The 23,911-nt window shown below is 35.1% G+C and overlaps 4 protein-coding genes across 9 annotated transcripts; all 4 read left to right on the plus strand.

Annotated features, from left to right (window-relative positions):
- Positions 1 to 100: 100 nt before the first annotated feature.
- On the plus strand, positions 101 to 1,914 carry LOC108996550. 4 transcript variants are annotated; one of them, XM_035688303.1, is made up of 2 exons: positions 101 to 467; positions 1,189 to 1,914. In XM_035688303.1, exon 2 carries the CDS (start codon positions 1,204 to 1,206, stop codon positions 1,684 to 1,686), a length of 483 nt encoding a protein of 160 aa, XP_035544196.1. In that variant the 5' UTR covers positions 101 to 467; positions 1,189 to 1,203; the 3' UTR covers positions 1,687 to 1,914. The 4 variants fall into 4 exon arrangements, with proteins under 4 accessions (XP_035544196.1, XP_035544195.1, XP_035544198.1 ...); XM_035688302.1 differs by lacking the exon at positions 101 to 467 and adding an exon at positions 486 to 558; XM_035688305.1 differs by lacking the exon at positions 101 to 467 and adding an exon at positions 569 to 585.
- A 5,559-nt stretch (positions 1,915 to 7,473) lies between these two features.
- On the plus strand, positions 7,474 to 12,346 carry LOC108996558 (probable galacturonosyltransferase 4). Of its 2 annotated transcripts, none has more exons than XM_018972506.2 (9): positions 7,474 to 7,915; positions 8,058 to 8,092; positions 8,211 to 8,252; positions 8,384 to 8,507; positions 8,682 to 8,839; positions 9,341 to 9,612; positions 9,813 to 10,170; positions 10,468 to 11,043; positions 11,565 to 12,346. In XM_018972506.2, exons 1-9 carry the CDS (start codon positions 7,816 to 7,818, stop codon positions 11,838 to 11,840), a joined length of 1,941 nt encoding a protein of 646 aa, XP_018828051.1. In that variant the 5' UTR covers positions 7,474 to 7,815; the 3' UTR covers positions 11,841 to 12,346. The 2 variants fall into 2 exon arrangements, with proteins under 2 accessions (XP_018828051.1, XP_018828050.1); XM_018972505.2 differs by having other exon boundaries at positions 7,476 to 7,915; positions 8,634 to 8,839.
- A 2,041-nt stretch (positions 12,347 to 14,387) lies between these two features.
- On the plus strand, positions 14,388 to 14,921 carry LOC108996504 (putative invertase inhibitor). The gene has a single exon (XM_018972435.2). It carries the CDS (start codon positions 14,388 to 14,390, stop codon positions 14,919 to 14,921), a length of 534 nt encoding a protein of 177 aa, XP_018827980.2.
- A 4,447-nt stretch (positions 14,922 to 19,368) lies between these two features.
- LOC108996522 (E3 ubiquitin-protein ligase WAV3-like) lies at positions 19,369 to 23,640 on the plus strand. Of its 2 annotated transcripts, XR_001997022.2 has the most exons (4): positions 19,369 to 19,800; positions 20,079 to 20,183; positions 21,696 to 23,203; positions 23,324 to 23,640. XR_001997022.2 is itself a non-coding variant. In XM_018972454.2 (3 exons), the coding sequence occupies exons 1-3, from the start codon at positions 19,456 to 19,458 to the stop codon at positions 23,055 to 23,057; spliced, it is 1,812 nt and encodes a 603-aa protein (XP_018827999.2). In that variant the 5' UTR covers positions 19,369 to 19,455; the 3' UTR covers positions 23,058 to 23,640. The 2 variants fall into 2 exon arrangements, 1 of the variants encoding a protein (XP_018827999.2); XM_018972454.2 differs by having other exon boundaries at positions 21,696 to 23,640.
- The last annotated feature ends 271 nt before the right edge of the window (positions 23,641 to 23,911 follow it).

Consider the following 23,911-nt stretch of genomic DNA (forward strand, 5'->3'; position numbering starts at 1 on the left):
GTACGTTAGGCTGCTTTGAGATGACGTGGGGAAAGAAGAGAGGGGAGAGGCAGTTGGTGGACGTATATCAGAGGACAGTAGCAAAGGGGAGAGAGGCATTGGCAAGTCAAGAGGGGAGAGATGGGAGTTAAAACGAAAAAGATGGTAATGCCAATGCCTTGTGGTCCTCGGAAGCTAAAAATAGAGAGGAAAAAGAACGCAATAGAAGGAACCGACTCAACCCATCTGTTTCATATCATTCTTGCTGTACAGAGACGGGTGAAAAGCGTGAGAGAAGTGTGTGTGTGTGTGTGTGTATGCATGTATTGTATGTGGTTGGAGACGGTTTTAGCTTAAAATCGCGTAGCGTGTGAGCAAAGCTCGCCAAATCTAATCATCATTCTTTAGAATACGTTCCCCACAGCAGTTCCAGATATACAATTAAGTGCCTCAACCTCGATTCCAGCCTCAGCCTCATCAGTCTTAAGGTAACAAACTAACTTTTCTGTAAGATTATATACTTCTTGACCGAATATTATGAAATTCTGTTTGAAACGAAAACTTTTATTTGCACCCGAGGTCCTCTTTCTATGAACTGGTAGCTCAGTTAATTATATATCTCTCTCTTTTTCTTTTGGTTTTTGAGGTGATAGGGATTGTGTGTACCTCACAGGAGCTGTTTCTTGCGTGTTTTGTCCATTCGATCTCGTTTTAAGGTTTTCTTGCGTATTCATAGTCATAGATGCATGTATTTTTTCATTTCAAACTTGGGTTTCTGGTTGCTTTTTTCGGCCATATAGAGTAGTATATGTTGGGGCATCTCAGTCCTATGTTGTCTCTCTCTAATAAATCGTCTTCATCTGATCATATGGTTGTAGTCCTTTTTTATTTATTTCCAGAATTTAAATGTGTTTGCAGTTTTTCACGAGTGTTTTATTTTTATTTTTTGTAATGTTAATCACGTATGTTACTTCATAAAATATACCACAACCTGTTTTCAAAAGAAAGAAGCAGAGGATAACCGACACAATTTCCATGCTTTTAAGGCTATCTCGTATATAGTTGGCATTCATATGCATAAACACATTCATATATATATTTTGCAGATTTCTATCATCATCCCCTTTGTCAGGTCTCGAGTTTTAGAACTTGCACATAACTCTAGTTTTATGAGCTCTCAAATGTTGTCTATATATCTCTTTTTGACAGAAAGGGTTTGTACAAATGGAGCGGGAGAAGCTTTATAATAAGAGAGCAAGGGAAGATGATCATCATGAGCACCATCAAGATTGTTCCAATAAGAATTCGGCAAAGAAGCAAGATCTCAAGGGTAGTGACTTCAGAGAGACCAACGATGAGATCAGTAATATGAAGAAGTTAGATTCTTCCATTGCATTAGATGTCGGGGTATTCGATTTCCCATGGCTGAAAGATGGTATGATCTCCAAATCAGAGGACTGGAGATTCGAGGATGCCTTCTCTTCATCACTGATCCCCCATGACAACTCCACGACCACTGCTGCTATTGAATTTTCGGGGCAATGTCTGTGTCGGACGCCAGAGGAAGTCCCATATCTTCCCGAGAACAAGTTTGATGATAGTTTATGTTGGGCGGTACCCGAAGGTGATGGGTTGGAAACTGAAGGTTTGGATTGCATTTGGAGCTCTCTACTCAGTCAGCCGCTTCAACAGGGTGGTGGTATCTGAAAATATGCCTTCAAATGCCATTAGAAACCTATAGCTCCTCCTCGCATTCATGTCAGATGGAGCTCACACTGTGATGATGAATTGTATGTATGCTGGCATGGCAAAACTTTAAAACCTTCCTTCTGATGTTGATCCTTTTTCCTTTTTACCACCTTTCATGGGTGCTCGCTCTTTCTTGGCATACATTCACCATTTTGTTACTACACTTCTCCTGTTTGGTAGCTGGTACTTTGTGACATTGTATTGTACTGAGTAATGCAGTAAATTGCTCTTCCATGACATTAGGAACTATTTCTACTTGGAGCTGTGCTACGGATCAGCCACTGTTTACTGCTGATCCGTAGCACACGTTACGTATCTGCTCTTTTCTTTTTCTTTTTCTTTTTATTTTTTTTTTTATTTTTTTGTACAAAACACACCAAACCTTCTATTCCTCTCTCTCATCATCTCTCTCATCTCGGCTATCTCTCTCATCAGATCTCTATCTCATCCCTCATCGTCTCTCTCTCCTCAGCCATCTCTCTCTCATCACCTCTATCTCTGTCTCATCCATCAGTTCTCTCTCGAATCCGTCTCGCTCTCAACTCACTCAATGAAACGGTGCGTTTGTTGCCCACGTCAGGTGTGCGCCGGATATAGCAAAACAGTAGCTACTTCCAAAAATATTTCTCTAAGGGAAATGCTATGCATCAGCCTCACACCAGCACACACTTCACATCACTTTTTTTTTTACACTCAATAAGTTGAGTGTGTGCTGGTGTGGGGCTGATGCAAATATTTTTTCTTTCTCTAATTGCTGCCTTCAATGATCTTTCGTGCATCATCACGGTGTCCATTTAAAAAAAAAAAAAAAAAATAGCGGTATCAGATATTCATTTGCATTAGGTGGATAAAAGATTTAAGAGCTGTAGAATGTTGGGCCCTCAATGATACGCTTTCTGGCCCAATCTTCAGTATCTTAAATTTCTGACCTATCCTGCTGCATGCGGGCCCGTAGTGCAAACAGAGTCTGCCCATGCTTTTAGAAACTCCGACCCATGTTCGACTCCCACCACTGCTTTGAGATCGAATTCCCGTTTGTTGAGTAGATTAACAAACATAAAATGCAGCGAAGATTGAAAATTCAAGACAATTTTATGTGAGATGATGAAAGAGATAGGGGTGGGCCTTATGATTTATTTGCGCATCTTATTTGGTGGGTTGTGCTGCTTTCAATTCATATGACACTGTTTCATGCCAACTAATTTTGAACGTTACACACGCTCTTGACAAGGAATTTTTTCAAGTGCACCTCGTATAATTCAAATGAAAAATCTTTAAATCTAATAACTCCAAAAGTGTGAATGCAAAATTTTACACAAGATGTTCAGTTACATCTATCTCTTGAAGTTAGTCCACTTACACAAAGAAAATCATGCTCTCAAGGCTTAGTTTGAGTGTCAACACCTGATAATACTTCACTATTATTTATTATTTTATTATTATTTTTTATTTACTTTTTTATTATTATTTACAGAATATTTCAAAATATCTCACTATCCAAACAAAATCTTACTATATATATATATATAAAAAAGCATATGCATTTGTATAAAGAAATGGAAAATGGGGACACGGATAGGGAGTGTTAGCGTGGAATTAGAAATGTGGTTGGTTGGGTAGTAGGACCAACTTCATCATGCTTTTCAAGTGCATGCTTTGACACCCTACACTAGACGTTACCCACTTTTTGCATTTTTTTCATCATTATTGCCTTCACATCTTCCTTTCTCTTTACTCTTCGAACTATTCTTTAAAAAAAAAATCCAATGGAATTTTAGTTGCATGGACAGCTTTAAATTGAATGCTGACATTATTATTTTTTTAAAATAGAGGTTTTATAGCATAAATGCAAGGGTGGCTCTACAGCCACCGCTTCCAATCTTGTTGGAAGTTATCGTTAATGTAAAATATTTTATTTTTTATTTTATTTATATATATATATATATTAACACTGTAAAATATGTTTAAAAAAATAAAAAAATTATAATATCATTAAAAAATATTTATTTAATCACAAAATAAAAAAATTTAAAATATATATATATATAGTGGTAACTCCCAACAGAACTAAGAGCGATGAGAGTAACTTTATTCTCATACGTTTATTTTAAATAATTATTATTTTAACATAAATGCAATTGATTTTCAACACACTATTTTTTGTGGAACTTATTATTATTATTATTATAAAAAAATTAAAATACTAATGTTTTCTCAGTATTCTGACATTCACTTCAGTTTTATGTTAAAAGTGTAAAAAATATATTTGTAAATAGATTTTTTTAACATAAATTAATAAAGAAAAATACAAAAACAAATATTAAAAAAAAAAAAAAAACAAAGAATGAGAATCCCAGGAGAAATCAGCAGGGGATGGATGCATTAGCTGCTGTTGTGCCGACACTTACGTGCCACGTGGTGGCTGATGCTACTGCTTCACATCCTACAAGATTATGGGCTCCATCATATTCATTTCAATTCACATAAAGCTTACCTAAAAGCCAAAATGGTGGTTGTGGCAGTACACGCACCTAAAATAAAATAATAATAATAATAAAAAGGGAGAGAGAGAAAAGTAAATTAGCATATTAATGCATGTGCTTGTGCTATATATGTATGTATTTATTTGCTAGTTATGTTATATATAATTATGAAATATTCAATCTTTATATAATTTTTTTAAAGAAGGTTAAAGTTTATTATTAAAAAATAATTTTTTTATAAAAATATTATATATATTTATTTATTTAAAAAAATTATATAATATTTACAAACTCCACAATAATAAATATCATTTTTCCACGCCTTTTCTATATCCCATGTCCTAAACAAACAGTTGGCAGCTCAGCCTAGTTATTAAGGACTCTGGTTTTTGTAGTCCTCTTCTTTTATTATTAGAGCGAAATTTTTTTTCATCAGTCACTATTTATTATTTTACATCTCATATTTTATAAAAGATATCATCATATTTTATAAAAAAAATTATAAATATAAAGTATATAAATAATTATTGACTAATGCATAGAATTCTTCTATTTTAGATCAGATAACCAAGCAAACATGGCTGAGAGCATTTTCAACTAATCAGTTTTTTTTTTTTGTTAAAAATATTCAGATAACAAAGTTAAAAGACAAGGGAAATTTTTACTTAAAAAAAAAAAATCAAAGTATGTTCTCCACCTTTAGCAAAGTTAAAATAGGAACAAGTAAGTTGGAGAGTTCGCATGGTAATAAAGAGATCTCATTTATTATTATATTAAATCAAGTTAATTTATTTATAAATGAAGTATTTTTATTTACATTTTATTAATTTAAAAATAATTATTTTCTAATTTGGGGGTATAATGGGGTAATCACCGACTCAATCATTCTGCCGTGTGGCTTTGACGTCTGGGCTCATGTTGTCGTAGAATTTTTGAACCTTGAGATAAAATCAATCCCCATCACTCTTTCGTTAATAATCCGTTATAAGAATCTCTGCCACTGATTATCATTTTATAATGGTTTGATGTAATGTTATTTTGTGACACCCATGTGTGACAGGTTAATTCTATATTTTTATTTTATTTTATTTTTACATAAATTCTGATGTTAACATGAGAATATCCCTAACAAAGAACCGTTCAATCTTTTCCAAAAATTTTAAATTCAAGTTAGAAATATATTCACTTGTCCGTAAAGAAATAAAAATTGAGTAATGCTATATGTAATTATATATAAATAAGTTTCGCATAATTTCTTTAATAAAAAGTAACATTTATTATTAAAAATAAAAAAGAATTTTTTTATACATCATCCATTTTTTTTTTCAAGAAAAAGAAAATACTATGTAAAGGCATGCAAGTTCTATACAGATCATTATTCAACGAAAATAAGATGTGACGTTGTAAATATCAAGATAAGATGTCATTCTCAATATTGTTTAGAAATAAAACTTTATCCAAACCATCTAATTTGACGCATCCTAATCCAATAATATCGTATTCATTTGCAAGTCGTAAAATAAATATCAATTTAGGTAAATAGATGTTGTTTTTTTTTTTTTAACGAAAACTGTCATCATTCATTTATAAAAAATTTACATCTATAAGTAGATATATTTTAGAATGTCTCCATATCAAACATGACTTTACAAATTAAAATAATATATTTAGAGCTCCATCAGTATACTATTTCCTTTTGTGAGTGGTATAATTTTCACTACTACTGATACTCTCTACAGACAAATATGCAAGAGACAACTCAACCTCACCCTTCATAAAAGGAGATGACCCAACATCTATAGATAAAAGTCCGAGAAACAAACTATATATTTTTTTAATTGATAATAAGAAAATAAAAAATGAAAGCAATAAGATAGATATGAAAAATGATGGATTACAGTTTAGTCCAATTATGATGGAATTTGAAATATGTGACGGCGCGTGAGGACTTTTGCGATGATTTTTGCAAAACTGTAACTTTCCTCTGAACGATGCAATCTAAGAGTTTGCTTATGCCGTGCATCTCTCGAGAGTTGTCGAAAAGCTGTAAATCTATATTTTTTAATCTAGAAGGAAGCAAAATAAAATTAAATAAAAATACTACCTCGATAGATAAAGTGGAAGGATAGATGACTGAGAGAAATGAGAGGAAAAAGAGGAGGAAGCTGAATGAGAAGAAATGAGACACGACTTAGAGCATTGGTATTGGCTTTATCAAAAGCCTAATCAAATATAAAATATGATGAATTTCATCAAAATAGAGCTGTATTAGATTAATCAAAGAGATAAGTGAAAAGTTTTGAGTTACAGTAAATGGATGAGTTTCTTCAAATTTAAAGGGCTATTGTTCACTCATCAAATCTATTTTTTATTCATTTTTAATCTTCAACGGTCTTTTTTTATTCACGTTTAATTTCTAACCGTCTTGTAATAATAATGTAAGAATCAAATTAAATTATTAATTAACATATGATTAGTGTAGTTGTAAAATATAAAAAAAATAATTATTACTAAAAAAATAATATTATATTATTAATTTGATGAATTCAATAACTAATTTAATGTAGGGTTATGACTAGAGATGTTTTAGATTTATAAAAAAACATATATTTTTCATTCAATTTTAGAAAAGCCAATGCCAATCATCCTTCTAATATCAATCCAATTATGAAGAGATGTTGTTTTTAATATTATATTCTGTTCACTCGTTAAAAAAAAAAATTCAAAACAAGGCATATTGAGTTTTTTTTTTTTGAAAGTGCATATTAAGTATTTAATTAAAGATTATAGAAGTGAGATTAATAAGAGCAATTGATCTTTTAAGAATGGTCAATGAAACATTAAGGGCTCGTTTGTTTTCAGAGATGAGATGAGATGAGTTGAGATTAAAGTTAAAAAGTTGAATAAAATATTATTAGAATATATTTTTTAATATTATTGTTGTTTTAGGATTTAAAAAAGTTGAATTGTTTATTTTATTTTGTGTGGAGATTTAAAAAAATTGTAATGATGAAGTGAGATGAGATGAGATGAGATGAGATGAGATGTTTTTAGAAAACAAACAAGGCCATCAAACGGATGAGATACATTAACCCGTTAATTGCGTACTAAAATGAATTTGGCAGTGTCAAATCCGACAACACTCGGCTTATATATATTGTGTGACTATCACTCCCATTTTATTGACGCGCGGCTTTTACAAATTCGTTTCGACTTTCGAGACAAATTGATAATAATAATGAAAAAAAAAAGAAAACAGAGATTACAAACGTGAACATGCTATGCCGAGGCCAAGTGGGAATACAATAAACAAATTCTCTCTCTCTCTCTCTCTCTCTCTCATTATTCCTTCTCCTGCTTTGCTGTAATTATCAAATCCGACACTCTTTTTTCTTTCGGTCCTGTTTTCCTCCTGCCTTCCGTTCTCCTTAGTCCTTGCTGATTATCAGAGATTCCGAATACTAGTAATTTGCTAGCGGTTTTCCAGGGAGAGGGCGTGGGTTTTCTTCTCTGTTTGTGTTTCGCAAATGCGTGAGTCTACGCGTGGCTTTGCTTAGGGAGAGTGAGAGAGAGAGAGAGAGAGAGAGAGAGAGAGTGGAAGAAGATGAGGGTGAGGAATTTAGTGGTGCTGATGCTCTTTGTGACGGTTATTTCTCCGATTGTGTTTTACACCGACCGCCTCGCTACTTTTAAATCGTCTACTTGTGAGTTTCTCTCCTCCTCAGTCGGTTCATTCCATGAAAAAGAAAATATATTTTTTGTTGGGTTTTCTTCATCTTTTCTCTCTTTTTATCCTGGATTTTATTTTTGTGGATTAATACTGTTTTGGGTCCTTCTACTCTGCAGCTACGGATGAATTTGTTGAAGATGTTACCGCCGTTGTAAGTGGAAAAACTTTACCCTTTAGTATTATGTTTCTTTTTTTGTTTTAAAAAAGTTTCCATCACTCAAATCTTAGTATCCTTTAATGAATCTCTCTGGTTTGGTTTTGACGAGCAGGCTCTCAATGGTCAGAACCAGCGTCTAAATGTGCTACCCCAGGTATTAATTTAGTTGCTGTGGATACAAGAAAAATCTGTTTTCTCTTCAGAGACTGTAGAATGGATATGCATCCATAGGTATTCAAAATTTTAGATCTTCTCTGTTGAAATTTTTTCATTTTTGCATTTTAGGAATCGTCAACTATCATTAAAGAGCCGATTGGAATCGTATATTCAGATAACACAACCAAATCTCTTCCAAATTCTGCTACTTCAGCCCAGCAGGACTCCACCCACATTGCACTTGCAACTCAAGGTAGATAAATAATCTTCCCGTTTGTTTTCTAATCATCAAAACCAATTTGTATAATTTGCATCATTGCACAATCTTCGCCGTCCTTGATAATATCTGGGTTGCATTTTTTTATCGCTTTGCATTTAGTGGAATCGAGGGACCATAAATCTACTAGAGTATTATCTACTACTTCAGATGAGGAAAATCGAGATCAAGATCGATCTCAAAGAGAGAACCACATCATGGAAGTCATTGATACAATCGCTGAAGATATGGAAATTAGAGAAGAAGCAATTGATGCCGGTGACAAGGCTCAGCAATTATCAGATAATTCGGATTCCTCTCAAAATATGGTATTTGAAATATGCATTTTTACCTTTGACTTCTGTGTTATGGGTTCGATTATTAATTTCTTGATTATTGCTGCTTATCATTTGTTTGAAAAGTCTTTGAGAATGCTTTATCGTGCTAAAAAGGACAATTATATATGAGTTACCTACAAAAAAGGACAATTACATACGCGTTGTATGTGCTAGGTTGCTTCCATGCTTCTGCTAAGGAATTAATTAAACTTCTGCTTTCTGTTGCTTATGACTTTTGTTAGTGGGTTATCATAATCTAATCTATTCTAAGTCCGGGCCATAATAATGCTTGACTAATTCTGGTACTGTTCTGTGGATTGCTTGGCTAGAGCCCATCCCACTATTAAGGCTTGGAATTTGAAAGTTCCTTTGAGAGGTGTATGTCACCTTGAAATACAGGCTACACTATGGAACTTGGTATTTATTTAGATCATTCACATAGGCTGAGTCTGTTTTTTTTTTCCTTGTATTCCCTTTTGGTTCTACCATCAGGAAATAAAGCACGAGCAACAATCCGCTCAAACCTCAAGAAAGACGGATAAGAAAGAACCTATAAAAATCGGCAGCGGCAAACAGAAAGATCAAACAGCCATGCCAGATGCTCGGGTGCGGCAACTTAAAGATCTGCTCATCAGGGCCAGGGTTTATCTTTCCCTCCAGGCCACAAGAAATAATCCTCACTTTTCAAGGGAGCTTCGAGGGCGGATAAAGGAAGTTCAGCGAGCACTTGGGGATGCAAGCAAGGATTCAGAACTTGGAAGGAAGTAAGTCTTCCTTTATAACATATTAATATAGCCAACGACCAAAATTTCTCAAGCCTTTGCTTCAAATATCTATCTGATGCCTTACCTATAGAGTGTATGTTTACCTGATGCCTTGTTAGGTTGTCTATTTGGCATGCAAGTATTTGACTTATTATATCTTTCTTTTCATTTATCTGTGCCTGTGGTTTGTGTTAATGCAGTGCCTATGAAAGGTTGAAAGCAATGGAGCAAACATTGGCAAAAGGAAAGCAGATTCATGATGATTGTGCTGCTACGGCAAAGAAGCTGAGGGCTATGCTCCACTCAACTGAGGAGCAGCTCCGGGTGCACAAAAAGCAGACCATGTTCCTGACACAATTAACTGCAAAAACGCTTCCAAAGGGTCTACATTGTCTTCCATTGCGTCTTACGACAGAGTATTACACCTTGAATTCTTCTCAACAGCAGTTTCCAAATCAAGAGAAATTAGAAGATCCCCGGTTGTACCACTACGCATTATTCTCTGATAACGTATTGGCAACAGCAGTTGTTGTAAACTCAACTGTTATCCATTCTAAGGTAATTATGTTCTAGCTTGATATGCTTAATACTTCGTTTGCCAAAAAGTTCAAAGAAAGTTTGTAATGGCTCTTCCAAGACCCTATTTCAACATCCTTTTCTCTTTTCCTTTTGTCCATTATCACCTCCCCCACCCCCACCCAAAAAAAAAAAAAAAAAAAAAAAAAAAAAAAAAAAGAAAGAAAGAAAGAAAAAGGAACAAAAAGCAAACAACAACAATAATCATGTATCTGCCATTTCGGTCTTCACATTTTTGTTGATGTCTCAAATTTGAAAAAATGCTTGAAATCTTGGCAGGACCCTTCGAAGCATGTTTTCCACATTGTTACTGACAGACTCAATTATGTGGCAATGAGGATGTGGTTCCTGGTAAATCCACCTGGTAAAGCCACTGTACAGGTCCAGAACATTGAAGAGTTTACCTGGTTAAATTCAAGTTATAGTCCAGTTCTTAAGCAGCTGGGTTCTCAATCCATGATAGATTATTACTTCAGAACTCATCGGGCCAATTCCGATTCGAATCTGAAGTATCGGAACCCAAAATACTTATCCATCCTCAATCATCTTCGGTTTTACCTGCCAGAGATCTTCCCAAAGCTCAACAAAGTACTATTTTTGGATGATGATATAGTTGTGCAGAAGGATCTCACTGCCCTCTGGTCCCTTGATTTGAAGGGGAATGTTAATGGTGCTGTAGAGACGTGTGGAGAGAGCTTCCATCGTTTTGATCGGTATCTGAACTTTTCAAATCCCCTTATATCAAAGAATTTTGACCCCCATGCTTGTGGATGGGCATATGGAATGAATGTATTTGATTTGGCTGAATGGAAGAGGCAAAACATCACAGGAGTGTACCACTCATGGCAGAAGCTGGTAAGTAATTCATTCTTTTTTGTGGATAATGCCCTTGTCTGGCTTTAACCTTTGTGATTGATGGACAATTAGCAAAATGGATGAAAAATCTGAATTTACGTTACTGGCTTTAAAATTCAAATCCAAATACTTCCATAGCCGATAATGCATACATGAGCATGGGTAAGTTTTCAACCTAATTTTACCACATATATCCTGGCCATAATGCCACTTGATTTTGTGTTTCCAATGCACTCATTGAGGCCAAAAGGTAAGTAGTGGGGTATTTTTGTATTGCTTAATTTATTTTAGAGTTATGGGCTTTATCTCTATTTGATGCATAAATGTGATCAACCATCTAAAATTCTCTATCTAAACTTCATCATTTGATAACAATTTTGGAACTATTTCCATGTCCATACAAACACGGTAGGGTGACTAGGGCGAGGAGATACTGTTTGACATTCAGTTGCCTGGATAGCATAAAATTTTTCTTCGTTGTCTTCAATTTTAAGCCATTCCCCCTTTATGCTATCATGCAGAATCATGACAGACAGTTGTGGAAGTTGGGAACACTGCCACCTGGTCTCATAACATTTTGGAAGCGCACTTACCCACTTGATCGATCATGGCATGTGCTAGGCCTTGGTTATAATCCTAGTGTCGGCCAGAAGGAAATTGAAAGAGCATCTGTCATACACTATAATGGCAACATGAAACCATGGCTTGAGATAAGCATTCCCAAGTATCGAAGCTACTGGACAAGATTTATTGATTATGATCATATATATTTGCGGGAGTGCAATATTAATCCATAAAATTGGCACTCATGGTATATTTAAGCATTGACATGATATGCATAATCAAGCAGCTGCTCTCAACAATATCTATGTGGCCATGCATTTCTCAGGTCTGCATCCCCTCTCTGTAGGCTCTTTGCTTTTTGGGGAAAAAAAATGAGTTCAATTCTTTCTGTATACGTTTTAATTTACTTCATTTTATTTTTTAATATTGAGCTAGAAGAGGGTGGGTGGCCTAATGGATAATGTATTTAGCTTTGGTACTTCAGCTGGCGTATTTGTAAATGATTTGAAGCTAGATTTGTGCTGTCATTAGAGTGCATGTCATCTTCTCGTTGTATATGAGATTCTATTAGGTTTGCAGCACTGTTTGCTCTCTCTTCACATAGGTTAATGATGAATTATGGGGTTTTTTTTTTTTTTGGTGGTCTTTGACTTATTTTGATAATTTCCCAATGTAGCTCAGTACTGAAATGTAAACAAGTTATCATGTTGCTTATTCATAACCAGTGTGAGGATCTACAGATGGCTTGTTGTACTGGGTGCTTTCTTTTACAGCAAATGTAATTATTTCATTGCTCACTTCTAAAGAGCTGGATCAGGATATAACTAGAAATGATAATTGTAGTCGTGAGTGTGCGTATAATCACTTTAAAAAAAAATATGGAATTTATATAAAAAGAAAATTAATTTTTTAATAATAATAATTTTTTTTTTAAAGTGATTATATAACGCATATCCATTCTAAAAAATGAAGTTAGTTCTAGAGTTGTTGTCTTCATAACTCTCCTAATGGTGAAAGGAATCATGAGAGTTGGCAGTGCAGAAATTATGAAGATGAAGGACAGGCTGTAGCAAAGAGTAGATGGCGACAAATGTTGATGTGAGTCACATGGTGGTGGGGACTGGGGTCTCTTTCTCCACTCTTCTCCTACATTTGCATTGAATATTTGGGTTGCCTATCTATCTTCTAGTTCTTGAGGTCGCCACCTACTGTACAGCCCATGAGCACGATGTTATGTGCTTGAATATTATTTTATTAATAAATGAATGAATATAGTAACATAGTTTTGATCGGAGTTGTTCCCGTGGGTCCCTTCAAGATTCGTCTTTTCTGTCTTTCACTCAGAGTGAGATCCGGGTGTTGGCCAGTTTCGGCTTTCACGTGACTCCTGACTTAAACCAGTTTTTATTCTCTAGCGATACTTTTCGGAGTTTTCTAGATATTCTATTACGAGAATTGCTACTTTTACCAAAAAAAAAAAAAAAATTATATAAAAATAATTTTATAATCTGACAAATCATATTAAACGATATCAGTTTGTGAGATTATTTTTATATAATCATTTTGTGGTTAAAGTATTTCTCTTCTATCATATTTTTAAAAGTTTTCATTATATTTTTTAAAAATAATTTTATCTTCAATCATTAGACTTTTTTTGTTTTAAAACATCTTTAATTATTGACTTCTGATTAAAAAAAGTGATAGCCCATTTTAAATATGATAAACATTGTGTTGACAAAAGTAATATATGATGATGGATGTTTGGCTAAATAGAGGTAATAAATAATATTGATTTGATATCTAAACTATATTTTGATTTTAAAAAAGAGTTGAAATTTAGTAATTTATGCCACATAACATTTTATAATTTATGTCCCATGGAGATTTTTTACACAACAATATTTTTTTTATAAGTTGGTTGGGAGAAGTTAGCCAGATTATTTCAAATTATGCGTGGAGATTTTAGGGAGTGCATTTTGGAATATGAATTTATCAGATGAGAAATGATATTTACAATCGTGAAATGTGCAAGTGTCGTACAAATTTTTTGAAAAAAAAAAAGAGTAAGTATAGAGTTTATATAAAAAAAATTATTTTTTTAATAATAGACTATACTATTTTTCAAAATGATTAATATTTACTTACTCCATGATTTAACATAGTATTACTCTTATCAGATTAATCTATACAAAATTTAGGCCAAAAATAGTCTGCTGGAGTCCTTGTTGGAAAGTCTAAGCACCTTTCCCTTTTCTATTTTTTTTTCCTAGTCATCATATTGCCAACACCTTGCAGCCATTGAGTTTGGATTTTTCAACCCAAAAAACCCACCATGGGCTTGGAGATTTCCATCATCTCCCTGTCTCATCCAAAGTCCGGGTTTGGGCTCGGCTGCTGAGGAGAATGCACTGGCTTTCTTCAGTTCCTGGTCCTTATAATCTGCAGCAAACAGCACACGAGTGAAAATAATGGGTAAGCCTCTCCACCTGAAGTTCTATCAAAGTGACACACCTGATGGTGATAATCATAATCTAAATATGCAGAATAATGAGTTTACTTTGAGGCTCTACCATAAAAGCACAAAATAATGTAGACCCATCAATATTCCAATCACAAATGGCAGCAAAAGCACAAAATATTTGCAAACCTCATTAGTATTCTAATGGTAAATGGCAGCACCCATGCTGCAAATATGACACATTTTTCAGCTTTTACACTCAAACCTTAATTGATAAATACACATTTAAGGACACAGTCCGGATGCTTCAATCAAAATGAAAATGGTGACATATTCTCTCTTCCTTTCCTTGTTATTTTCCATCTCCATCTTCATCGATCCCTCCTCCTCCTATGCTGCCGATTTTCAGCCAACCAAGCTTGTGAACAAGGTATGTAACCAAACCTCGAACTATACCTTCTGTGTTGAGTCTCTGTACACCGATTCACGTACCCACAAAGCTGAACGCTATGAGCTCGCCTACGTTGCATTCCAGCTGGCATCCTTTAAAGCCACTAGCACCAAAGACCACATAGCTAAGCTGCTAAAGAATAATGCAACTGCAGGCCAAAGCCGACATCTCCAGAGGTGTTCTCGCGTGTACAAGAAGGCTGTTTACGTCCTCGCCGAGGCTTACGGAGACTTGGACTCGGAGAGCTTCTACATGTTGGTTGGTTTGTCGAATCATGCCACCCATGCTGCCGCTGACTGTCAGGCCGCTTTGAAGGGAACGCGCCTACGCACCCCACTGACTGCCTTGAACAAGGTTTTTAAGTTTCTTTGTGAAATTTGCGTTGCCGTCTCGAGATTATTTTAGCGTTTTGTAATTTGTGAGATTAGTCTTCTATGATCCATGTGAGAAACAAGAGACTGCATGCATTCTTAAATAATATTAGATACTTAAATTAAATATCACTACATTATTTCATTTTCTTTTATTGAGAGAGGTTTGAACCAATTGAACTTGGTATAAAATACTCATCCCCGAATACTTTACATTTTCACAAATTTTCACATAAAATATAATAAAAAATTTAACTTTTTTAAATTTCAAAACAATAATAATATTAAAAAATAATTTCTTAACAATATTTTATTTAATTTTTATATTTCATCTCAACTCACTATCCAAACCTAACCTGAAAGTATAGATAATTTAATGCTCTCATCTAATTAAAATATGTTATGTCATTAACATTATTTTGATAAATGCTAATTTTAACGACATATCTTATAATAAGATGAGAGCATCACGTATCCGTATCTATATTTCATAACTATGTATGCTGTTAAGATAAATATTAGTTTTAATGATATATCTAAAATAACCTATATTGGTACATAACCTGTTCGAGATAAATTCACGAGCTCAATTAAGTTATTCTTTCCTAGTCTTAATAACCGAATCAAATGTATAGTTGAATTTTTGTATGCTGCTAATGCTTATGCTTAAATATTAAAAGAAGAAAAATGTTGTTTTTCATCTATATTTTATCAACCTCGATCACACTGATTGATGTGTTCCTCTTTAAGTGACTTTTATATTTAAATGATTGACTTATGATATCATTTAAAATATGACACATCACCTTGAGTCATTAAGAATGATAATATTAAGGATGATGAGTAGCAAAAATATACACATTAGATCCCTTTAGAGTTTCTACGCGAAGTATGAAGTTACAGTCTAAGAGAAAGACATACAAAAAGGATTTCATAACATTTATAAACCATCTAATACTACCTAAGAAATTCATTAGCAGCTATTGAAATCTACAATTTGATTCCAGAAAAGAATATGCTGACTTGGAATACAATGATTGAAAGTGTATACCATTGGTTGTCAAGTAAAAATAATCATGTCGACAATCTCATGGGGAGTTTCAAATGGTAATTAAGTCAAGCCTTGATAAGCATCTCTCAAGCGTTTGAAAGCTCATTTATCAAGTAGTTCTCTTATCCCTTACGAGTCGTGCTATACAGAAGTTTCATATTCTTGTACATTACTTAAAAAGATGTAATTTTATTATTTTATCCTCATATTTCATAATGATGTGCAGGAGTGTGAAATAGTAAACTCACATCTTTTTAAATGGTGTGTAAGAGTGTGAGACTTTTATGTAGAATTTTTTTTATCCCTTAATTGTCTGGTAGGGCAGGATGGAGGGACTGCACGTATCCAAGAGACAATTCAAAGATAAATGACTTGGAATACCTTTGAAAATAGAGGGAAAACAGAAAAAGAAAAAGTAACCATGTTGAGGACCATTTAAAATGCTATATGCCAAGGAAAACATTGAAACTATGCCACATCGATGGCTGCAGACAGGAACTCCTTTTCAAACATTGGGAACTTTCTTGTGACAGTGTAAGAAGAGTTCATCACCAACGATCAAATCTGGTCACAAGAACTTTTATGGAGGTTGGTACGTGATCTATAAGATTTTCTTTTAATTTTAATCCTCCATTAAATAAACATGGTCAAATAATCATAAAGATCCCAAAGCTTGATCGGTCCATAACTAAAGGAATCATCGATCAAATGAATACAAAAGGAAGAGGATTGAGGATTTGACTCGGTCAAATATGTACAATATTTGTACAAGCAGTCAAACATATGTTTGATTTTCTCAGAAAAAATAAACAAAAAACAAAACAAACATGGTTCTGCTTTGTAGGATATCTATATAGTTGTAGCAGAAACCCAGCAAAGCAGCAAGTAACCTTTACTCTTTTCATTCTTTTGATGTGAAGAAGAGGGTCATTTGAAAGCTTTCCCATATGTCAGTAGCAGGAAAAGAGAGATTCCGCCAAGGTCTTAATACTGTCAATAGTATCCTTTAACGCATTAGCCATTTTCTAGTTTCTAGGACTTTAGGATTGAAAGCTGCTTGAGCTTTTGTCATCATTGTGCAGAACCAGGGACCAAAAAACAAAAACATTTTCTAAACAATCCACGATAATTAGTGTATTATTCTAGAGATTGATTGGCAGATATCATTCAATTCTAATGCTTGTCTCGGCTCGAGTGGTGGGGACATTAACTTCAAAACAACTTTCTGCAGAAGATGAGCGTTTGATATGAGTTGATATGTCATAATATTGGGAAAGGGAGCTGAATTTGTGGGATTTGTCTTGCGCAAAAGACATTTTGTTTCCTGGGAATATTTATTACATGTTTGTTCATTTTCTTAAAGCATACTTGCATTCATTTAACCAAGTTTTCAATGAGTTTTAAGAGTTTTCCCCATTTTTTAGTCTTGCATGTCTGATTCGTTTAATCAATTGCAAAGAAGGATGCTTATGTTTTTTGTCCCTTTGTAAATTGCCTAACTAATCTAATCAATTAAGGTAGCTATCACCTGGTAACTTGGGGTCCCATGACGCTCACAGCTCACTGTTCACGCCCTCATGGAGCGGCCTTTGTTTCAGAATTATCATGTATTTGAAGTTTGCACTTCAAAAAAAGACAAACTTCTCTTTCCCTTGAAAGAGAAACGGCAAAGCTACAAACCCACAAAGTATCAATACAGCCAGTAGTACTACCAGTTAATCCCACTTGGCCACTCATTTTGTATATGGAAAATGATACTATGCCTCCTGAGTTTGTCTCCTTAATTTGACAGCTCAAGCATTTTATTTTATTTTTTAATATTTTTTTATTTAATAATTAAAGAAGTGACTATTAGTGTATTAATTTTTTTAAAAAAAAATATTTAAACATGTTGAAAAAATGTTTGAAATAAAAAGTAAAAAAAAAAAAAAGTGTAATTTGCACGAGGGGCACCAAGTGGGCAAACTAGAGTGGCATAATAGCACTACCCCAAGTAGTAAACGAAATTCACAGAACAAGCTGAATTTCAAGTATAGTTTAAGTGATAGGTCGAATCTTGAGAAATACAACCTTGCATAGGGTAGATTAAGAGTTGAAAAATTCACTCGCTCAATGATCCATGCAAACTATTTAGAAAGTCTGGTTAGGACTAAACGTTGAAATGATTTATACAAATCTCAAATGTAAAAGTTTCGTGCGGGTTTTTTATAAAAAAAATGAACTATCCTACCATAAAAAAAAAAAGTGTGAAAATGCTAGTCCCTAGCATTATTCAATCTTGACTAAGTGGGCAAATTTATTTATTTATTTCAAAGAAAAGTTAGAAGATATGAAATGCAATGAACAATAGGTAGAAGAACAGTAGTTTTGGCGCCAACGAACTCAGTGGCAGTCACACTTGTCTTTTATCTGCATTGTGTAATACGGCTAAGCTTGAAAAGGCCAAAGACCATATGCCAATTGCCATTATTATGGATATGCGATTCTGTTGAAAACTTTCAAATTCAAATCTAACGGTCTTTTCCCCCACCTCTTACTCTGTACTACTTTTCCACATGCCACCTCGCTTTTTGAACTCTAACGCCGTAACGCAGACCACAGAGAAGAGGCTCCCAGAAAATACCAAACAACATTCTCTAATTTTGATTTGAATGATTCTGTAAAATGTTTCAGAGATTTCTAAAGTGCTATATATCTAAAAAGATTACACAAAATTAAATCTATATATTGATGTGATTTAATATGATCTGTTAGATCTACTTTATAATAAAAATAACTTTACAATTTAGCATACTATATCTAGTCACACCAGTTTGTAAGTTTATTTTTATATAATTATTTTGTTTTTAAAATATCTCCCTTCATTTTAAGACAGAAAATGTGCCTTCGATGATACAAAATATTAATATCTTTTTATTATTATTTGAATTTACAAAATACTGAGCTATACACGCATGCACTGTTCAATCAGGTGACAGTGAAATTGTTGATGGGTCCACTCAAAAACAAAAAGTGTTCGAGAGAACCATCTTTTACTGCTTCTGCTCTCTTCCCTAGACTTCCATCGATTCAAATTTTCGTTTTATTGCATCTATATGTTAGATAGCATTGTATTTTCCTATCAAAGTTCATCACTTTTTCCCACTACTAAGGAAATAAGTTGCATAATCAGGGTTAATGGTATAGGTATCAACAAGGTACAGCAAACCCAACAAGCAAATACTTGAAAGTTGCAGAGAGCTTTCAAAAGAAAGTGAGAGATTAGTTGCAAAACTAGAGTCGGTTCATAACAAATCTTTTACAGAGAGGGGGAAGGAAAAGGAAAAGGGTAAAGAGAGAGATAAATGGTAAAAACAAAAGAGGGTGTAGAAAGTATAGAAGAAGTTTATCAGAATATATTTTATTGAGAGAAAATATACATACACTAGCAAGGTACAGACGTCAGGGGGAAAAAAAAGGTACTGGGGTCGAGGACTGGGCAAGCTGTGTGTATATATATGTGCGTGGGGTGTTTGGTATGTTTAGAAGAACAATAATAAACATAAAAGAAACAGCAACAACAGCTGCGAGAGCTGAGCGCCTCGGACAATTTGCAGACTTGGCAGAGAGCTTTGTCTGCCCATCCCGCCTCGGCCCTTACAATTCTCAGGTCTCAGAGCCTATAAAGTGTCTGAAGAAGAAGAATAATAAGAAGAAGAAGAAGATAAGTGTAAGAGGAATGGGAGGAGGAACAGGAGCAGGAGCAACATCAACATTGAGGAAAGCAGCTCGGAAGGTGGTGGTAGCTGCAGCATATGCTTGTGGTTCCTTCTCCAGAAGTAAGGCTCTCGTGGACCTCCATACCACCAGCACCACTCAACCTGTAAGCAAAAGCCCCCCCATTCTTCCTTTCTCATTTTCTTATCAAAGATTGTGCTAGCATATTTCTGTATAATACCAAATTAAGCCCCAAAAGTGGATTTCTAGTTTTTTTTTGGTTTTATTCTCTGCAAATTTCCCTTTAGAGTTCTATAAATAATCAAGTCTTCCCCTTTCTGGTTTGATTTACTTTGCCAATCTCAAGAAAGACAGGACTATATATATGTATGAGATGTGACGACCGGGCTCTGTTTTTTCTTTTCCCCCGAATTCTTTGGACAGATCTCGGATAATTTAGGTGTGTCTCGCACAAAGTCGAAGAACGGTTCAGCAGAAGATGTTGCAGATGAAGCAGAACCATCTTCCCACAATGCACCTACTTCTAAGGTATCCATTCCCCCAGCATGCATTCTACAAAGAATTTTTCTTTAAGGAATCCAATGCCTTTCAAAGTTGAATTATTTCCCAGATGGACAACAACCATTCCATGTTATTTGTGCTCTGTGAAACGTTTTTTGTTTCAACTTTTTCACTTTCTCCAACCAAATCACACTTCGAGATGGGACAACTATTTACTCATCCGTACTACTACAGTGTAAATTTGCTTACCCAACTCAGGCTTAAATGAAAAGGCACCACACACCACTCCAAATTAACTGGTGCATACTACTACAGTTAATTTAAGAAGAGTACGATATCCAAGTTTTCACTAGAACAAAGGAACACGTTTTCACTAGAACAAAGGAATACGGTGGTTACGTTGTCACACCTTGGAGTTACCTATCTACAAAAATTGTTATTTAAGCTTTCAACACACTCTAATTAAAGTGTCAAGTGTATAAAGCAGGCAATGTATTTAATGAGTATAGTATAATAATTGCCGGTAGATGCTCCAGACATGGCGGTTGGAGCACTTGGGAAGTAAAGAATCCACTTATCATGCAAAGCACAGGGCAGTCCCTATTCTGGATGTCCCACCTGCCCCAAAACATTTAAATTCATAATTACATTGTCCTCAACCACTACCTTATTAGTTTGAACTTCCTACCTCATCCTGTAGGACCTGGACTCACTTACATTTTCTCCCGTTCATTATGATAATAATCTTAAATTCTGAATCCCCGTACACTATCATTCTTCCAACTAGAATGCCACTGGGATATGTCAAACCCTAAAATCTCTCCAGGCAAAAAGTTTTGGGTCCTGCTACAGTCATAGAGACTCTCCACCGAGAAGGTCATTTGCTCTTTTTTTGTTCATACATTTTTTTATACCTTAAACATTTAAAAAAAAATTTCACAACATCATTAAAAAACATGTACTTAATCATTAAGTAAAGAAAACAAAACAATCGGTGTTTTCTATGTGGGATAAGTATTATCCAAAAGTTTTACTAATTTCTGTCCATCATGTTTAGTATGCAGCAGTAAAAATAATGTAATCATATCAGTGGCTCGTTTTTGCTGAAAGTTAATTATCTTGTCATGCTTTTTTGGATTACTTCCTTTTTATTTATTGGTAATAGGAGGGCCGGGGGTGAAGAGGTTGTTAAGAAACCATCATTTTATGGCCAATTATTGATGAGTGCATGATTACTGCACTAGAAAATCCTAGATCACTTGCTCTGTAACTAAATACAGTCAAAACTTGATTGATGGTTATCATATTTAAAGGCTTCCATGAAAATATGGAATTTGTAGTAGTTAAGGACATAAAGTAGATATATTTGTCATTATTAATGGCATTCTACACACTGATAATAAAAAAAATAAATACCACAAGTTCATTTCTTTTGATTCTTGGTCTACGAAATGTATATTAATCTGTTTCTTCTTTAAAAATTTGCCTTTTCCTTGATTTAAATTTTAATACCTTCATTGCTGTTGGTTCATTTGGCAGAGCTTATGTGCAATATGTCTAGAGCCTTTGAGTTATAACAGCAAGGGAAGCAACCCGGGACAGGCAATTTTTACAGCCCAGTGCTCTCATTCTTTCCACTTCGCTTGCATCTCCTCCAATGTACGCCATGGTAGTGTCACCTGCCCCATTTGCCGTGCCCATTGGACCCAACTGCCCCGCAGCCTCAACCCTCCTTGTGCTTCATTCTCTTCCTGCAACCAAAATGATCCCATACTTCAACTCCTTGATGACTCCATTGCTACTTTCCGCGTCCACAGGCGGTCCTTCCTGCAGTCTGCCCGCTACGACGATGATGACCCAATTGAGCCTGATCACTTGCCTACTCATCCCCGTCTTTGTCTCTCATTGGTGCCCATCCCCCCTAGTGCACCTCCCAGATTTCATTCATCTATGCAAATGACCAGCCGCACCTCAAACCCCTATCATCCACCCCTACATCACTTGACATGCAGTTCCTCATCATCACTACCATCACCAACTAGGCAAACACCTTATATTAGGTGTACCCCCTCGAACATATCTTTTCTTTCAGTAAAATTGGCACATCAACAAGCAACTGACTTGGTCTTGGTTGCAAGTCCCAACGGGCCGCACCTGAGGCTTCTCAAGCAATCTATGGCAATGGTGGTTTTCTCCCTTCGGCCAATTGATCGTTTAGCCATTGTTACTCACTCATCAGCTGCAGCTCGTGTCTTCCCCCTTAAACGCATGACATCCTATGGCAAGCGAACTGCCTTACAAGTCATTGATCGGCTCTTCTACATGGGGCAAGCAGATCCTTTTGAAGGTCTGAAAAAGGGCATCAAGATACTTGAAGATCGTGTCCATAAAAATCCAGAGTCCCGTATCCTGCATCTTTCTGACAGTCCAACACGATCTTATCATGCTATCAACATGGAAGCACCCATTCCAATCCATAGGTTTCACGTCGGGTTCGGCTTTGGAACCTCGAATGGATTTGTCATGCATGAATTTGAGCAGTTCCTATCAAGAATGCTGGGAGGGGTCATTAGAGATATCCAGTTGAGGATTGGAGAGGATCTTAACTGTAGAATGGTAAGGATTGGAGAGTTGAAAGGCAGTGATGAAAAGAGGATCTCTTTAGACCTGGGTGAGTACGGACATGTTCGAGTTGGATACAGCTACATTGAGGGAGAGGTTGATGAATGCATCATAACAGGGGAAACTATAGTGAATGTAGGGGATAAAAGTAACCCTTCAGGAACTGCAGGAATGGATGTGATCACTCGTGGGAGGAGTAGTAGTGTTGAAGCTTGGGATTACCATGATCCTTACATGGCTAGAAGATGGGCAAAGCATTTACATGGCTACAGGCTTTGAATCGATCCAAGTTATCCCACAGATTTTTTATGTCTATATCTATACGAATCAGCCACCATTTTTGAAGATGATTTACGCCTTCCAGAACCAATGTCGAGTCTGATTAGTTAACAGGGCGGCTTCTACGCTCAAACCTCGCTGAGAAAGTATGTGCAATATATACTTTTTCTCACTCTTGCTATTACAACGAAGGATTAAAATTTATTCAATCGAACCTCATGCTGTCGTACAATTACCAATTGTAATTTATGTTTTTATTGTTTCAGCCGCTTAAAGATCGGCTCAAATACTAAACGACTTGAGAAGAGGCAAACGACATTTCCATAGTGCACTAGGTAGAGCTTGGATTTGCTCCATCTGTATACTGATAATGGTAGTAATGGTGTTAGAAGAAGAAAAGGAAATGGTGGAAGGCGGAAGAAGATAAAGAGAAAAAAGCTCTCATATAACTACCCTGTAGAAGAGGGGATGAAGAGGGATCCTGTTCTGCTTTTAATATGTTATTGCTGTCATAGACATGCCGCGGACTTTATATATTTATATTGTCCTTAAGTTCGCAAAGTAAAGCAAAATCACATTGGCACGTACAATGATCTCATCAGTAGTTGAAATAGATATCTTTTCTTGAAACAATGAATAAGAATCTGGAGAGAGGGAGAGAGAGAGAGAGAGATTACACATTTTAAATACAAACTACCACTTGTTTTTCAATTTGTACTTTTAGCTAAGATTTGACGTTAAGATAATGTAAAATTGGACACATGATGCAATTTTGATAGTCAAGTCCTTAATCTAGGGAGGGTGGTCGCCTAACAGACGGGCAGAAGAATTTCATAGACAGAGTGGTGCTCAAG

This window comes from Juglans regia, chromosome 3, assembly GCF_001411555.2.
Source record: "Juglans regia cultivar Chandler chromosome 3, Walnut 2.0, whole genome shotgun sequence".
Classification (NCBI taxonomy): domain Eukaryota; kingdom Viridiplantae; phylum Streptophyta; class Magnoliopsida; order Fagales; family Juglandaceae; genus Juglans; species Juglans regia.

Coding starts and splice junctions, on each gene's coding strand:
- LOC108996522 (XM_018972454.2), top strand. CDS start 19,456: ATGTTTAGAAGAACAATAATAAACATAAAAGAAACAGCAACAACAGCT. Junction 19,801..20,078: donor CCACCAGCACCACTCAACCT/GTAAGCAAAAGC, acceptor TTCTTTGGACAG/ATCTCGGATAATTTAGGTGT. Junction 20,184..21,695: donor ACAATGCACCTACTTCTAAG/GTATCCATTCCC, acceptor TTCATTTGGCAG/AGCTTATGTGCAATATGTCT.
- LOC108996558 (XM_018972505.2), top strand. CDS start 7,816: ATGAGGGTGAGGAATTTAGTGGTGCTGATGCTCTTTGTGACGGTTATT. Junction 8,253..8,383: donor GTCTAAATGTGCTACCCCAG/GTATTAATTTAG, acceptor TTTGCATTTTAG/GAATCGTCAACTATCATTAA. Junction 8,840..9,340: donor CGGATTCCTCTCAAAATATG/GTATTTGAAATA, acceptor TTCTACCATCAG/GAAATAAAGCACGAGCAACA.
- LOC108996550 (XM_035688302.1), top strand. CDS start 517: ATGAAATTCTGTTTGAAACGAAAACTTTTATTTGCACCCGAG. Junction 559..1,188: donor AACTTTTATTTGCACCCGAG/GTCCTCTTTCTA, acceptor TCTTTTTGACAG/AAAGGGTTTGTACAAATGGA.
- LOC108996504 (XM_018972435.2), top strand. CDS start 14,388: ATGGTGACATATTCTCTCTTCCTTTCCTTGTTATTTTCCATCTCCATC.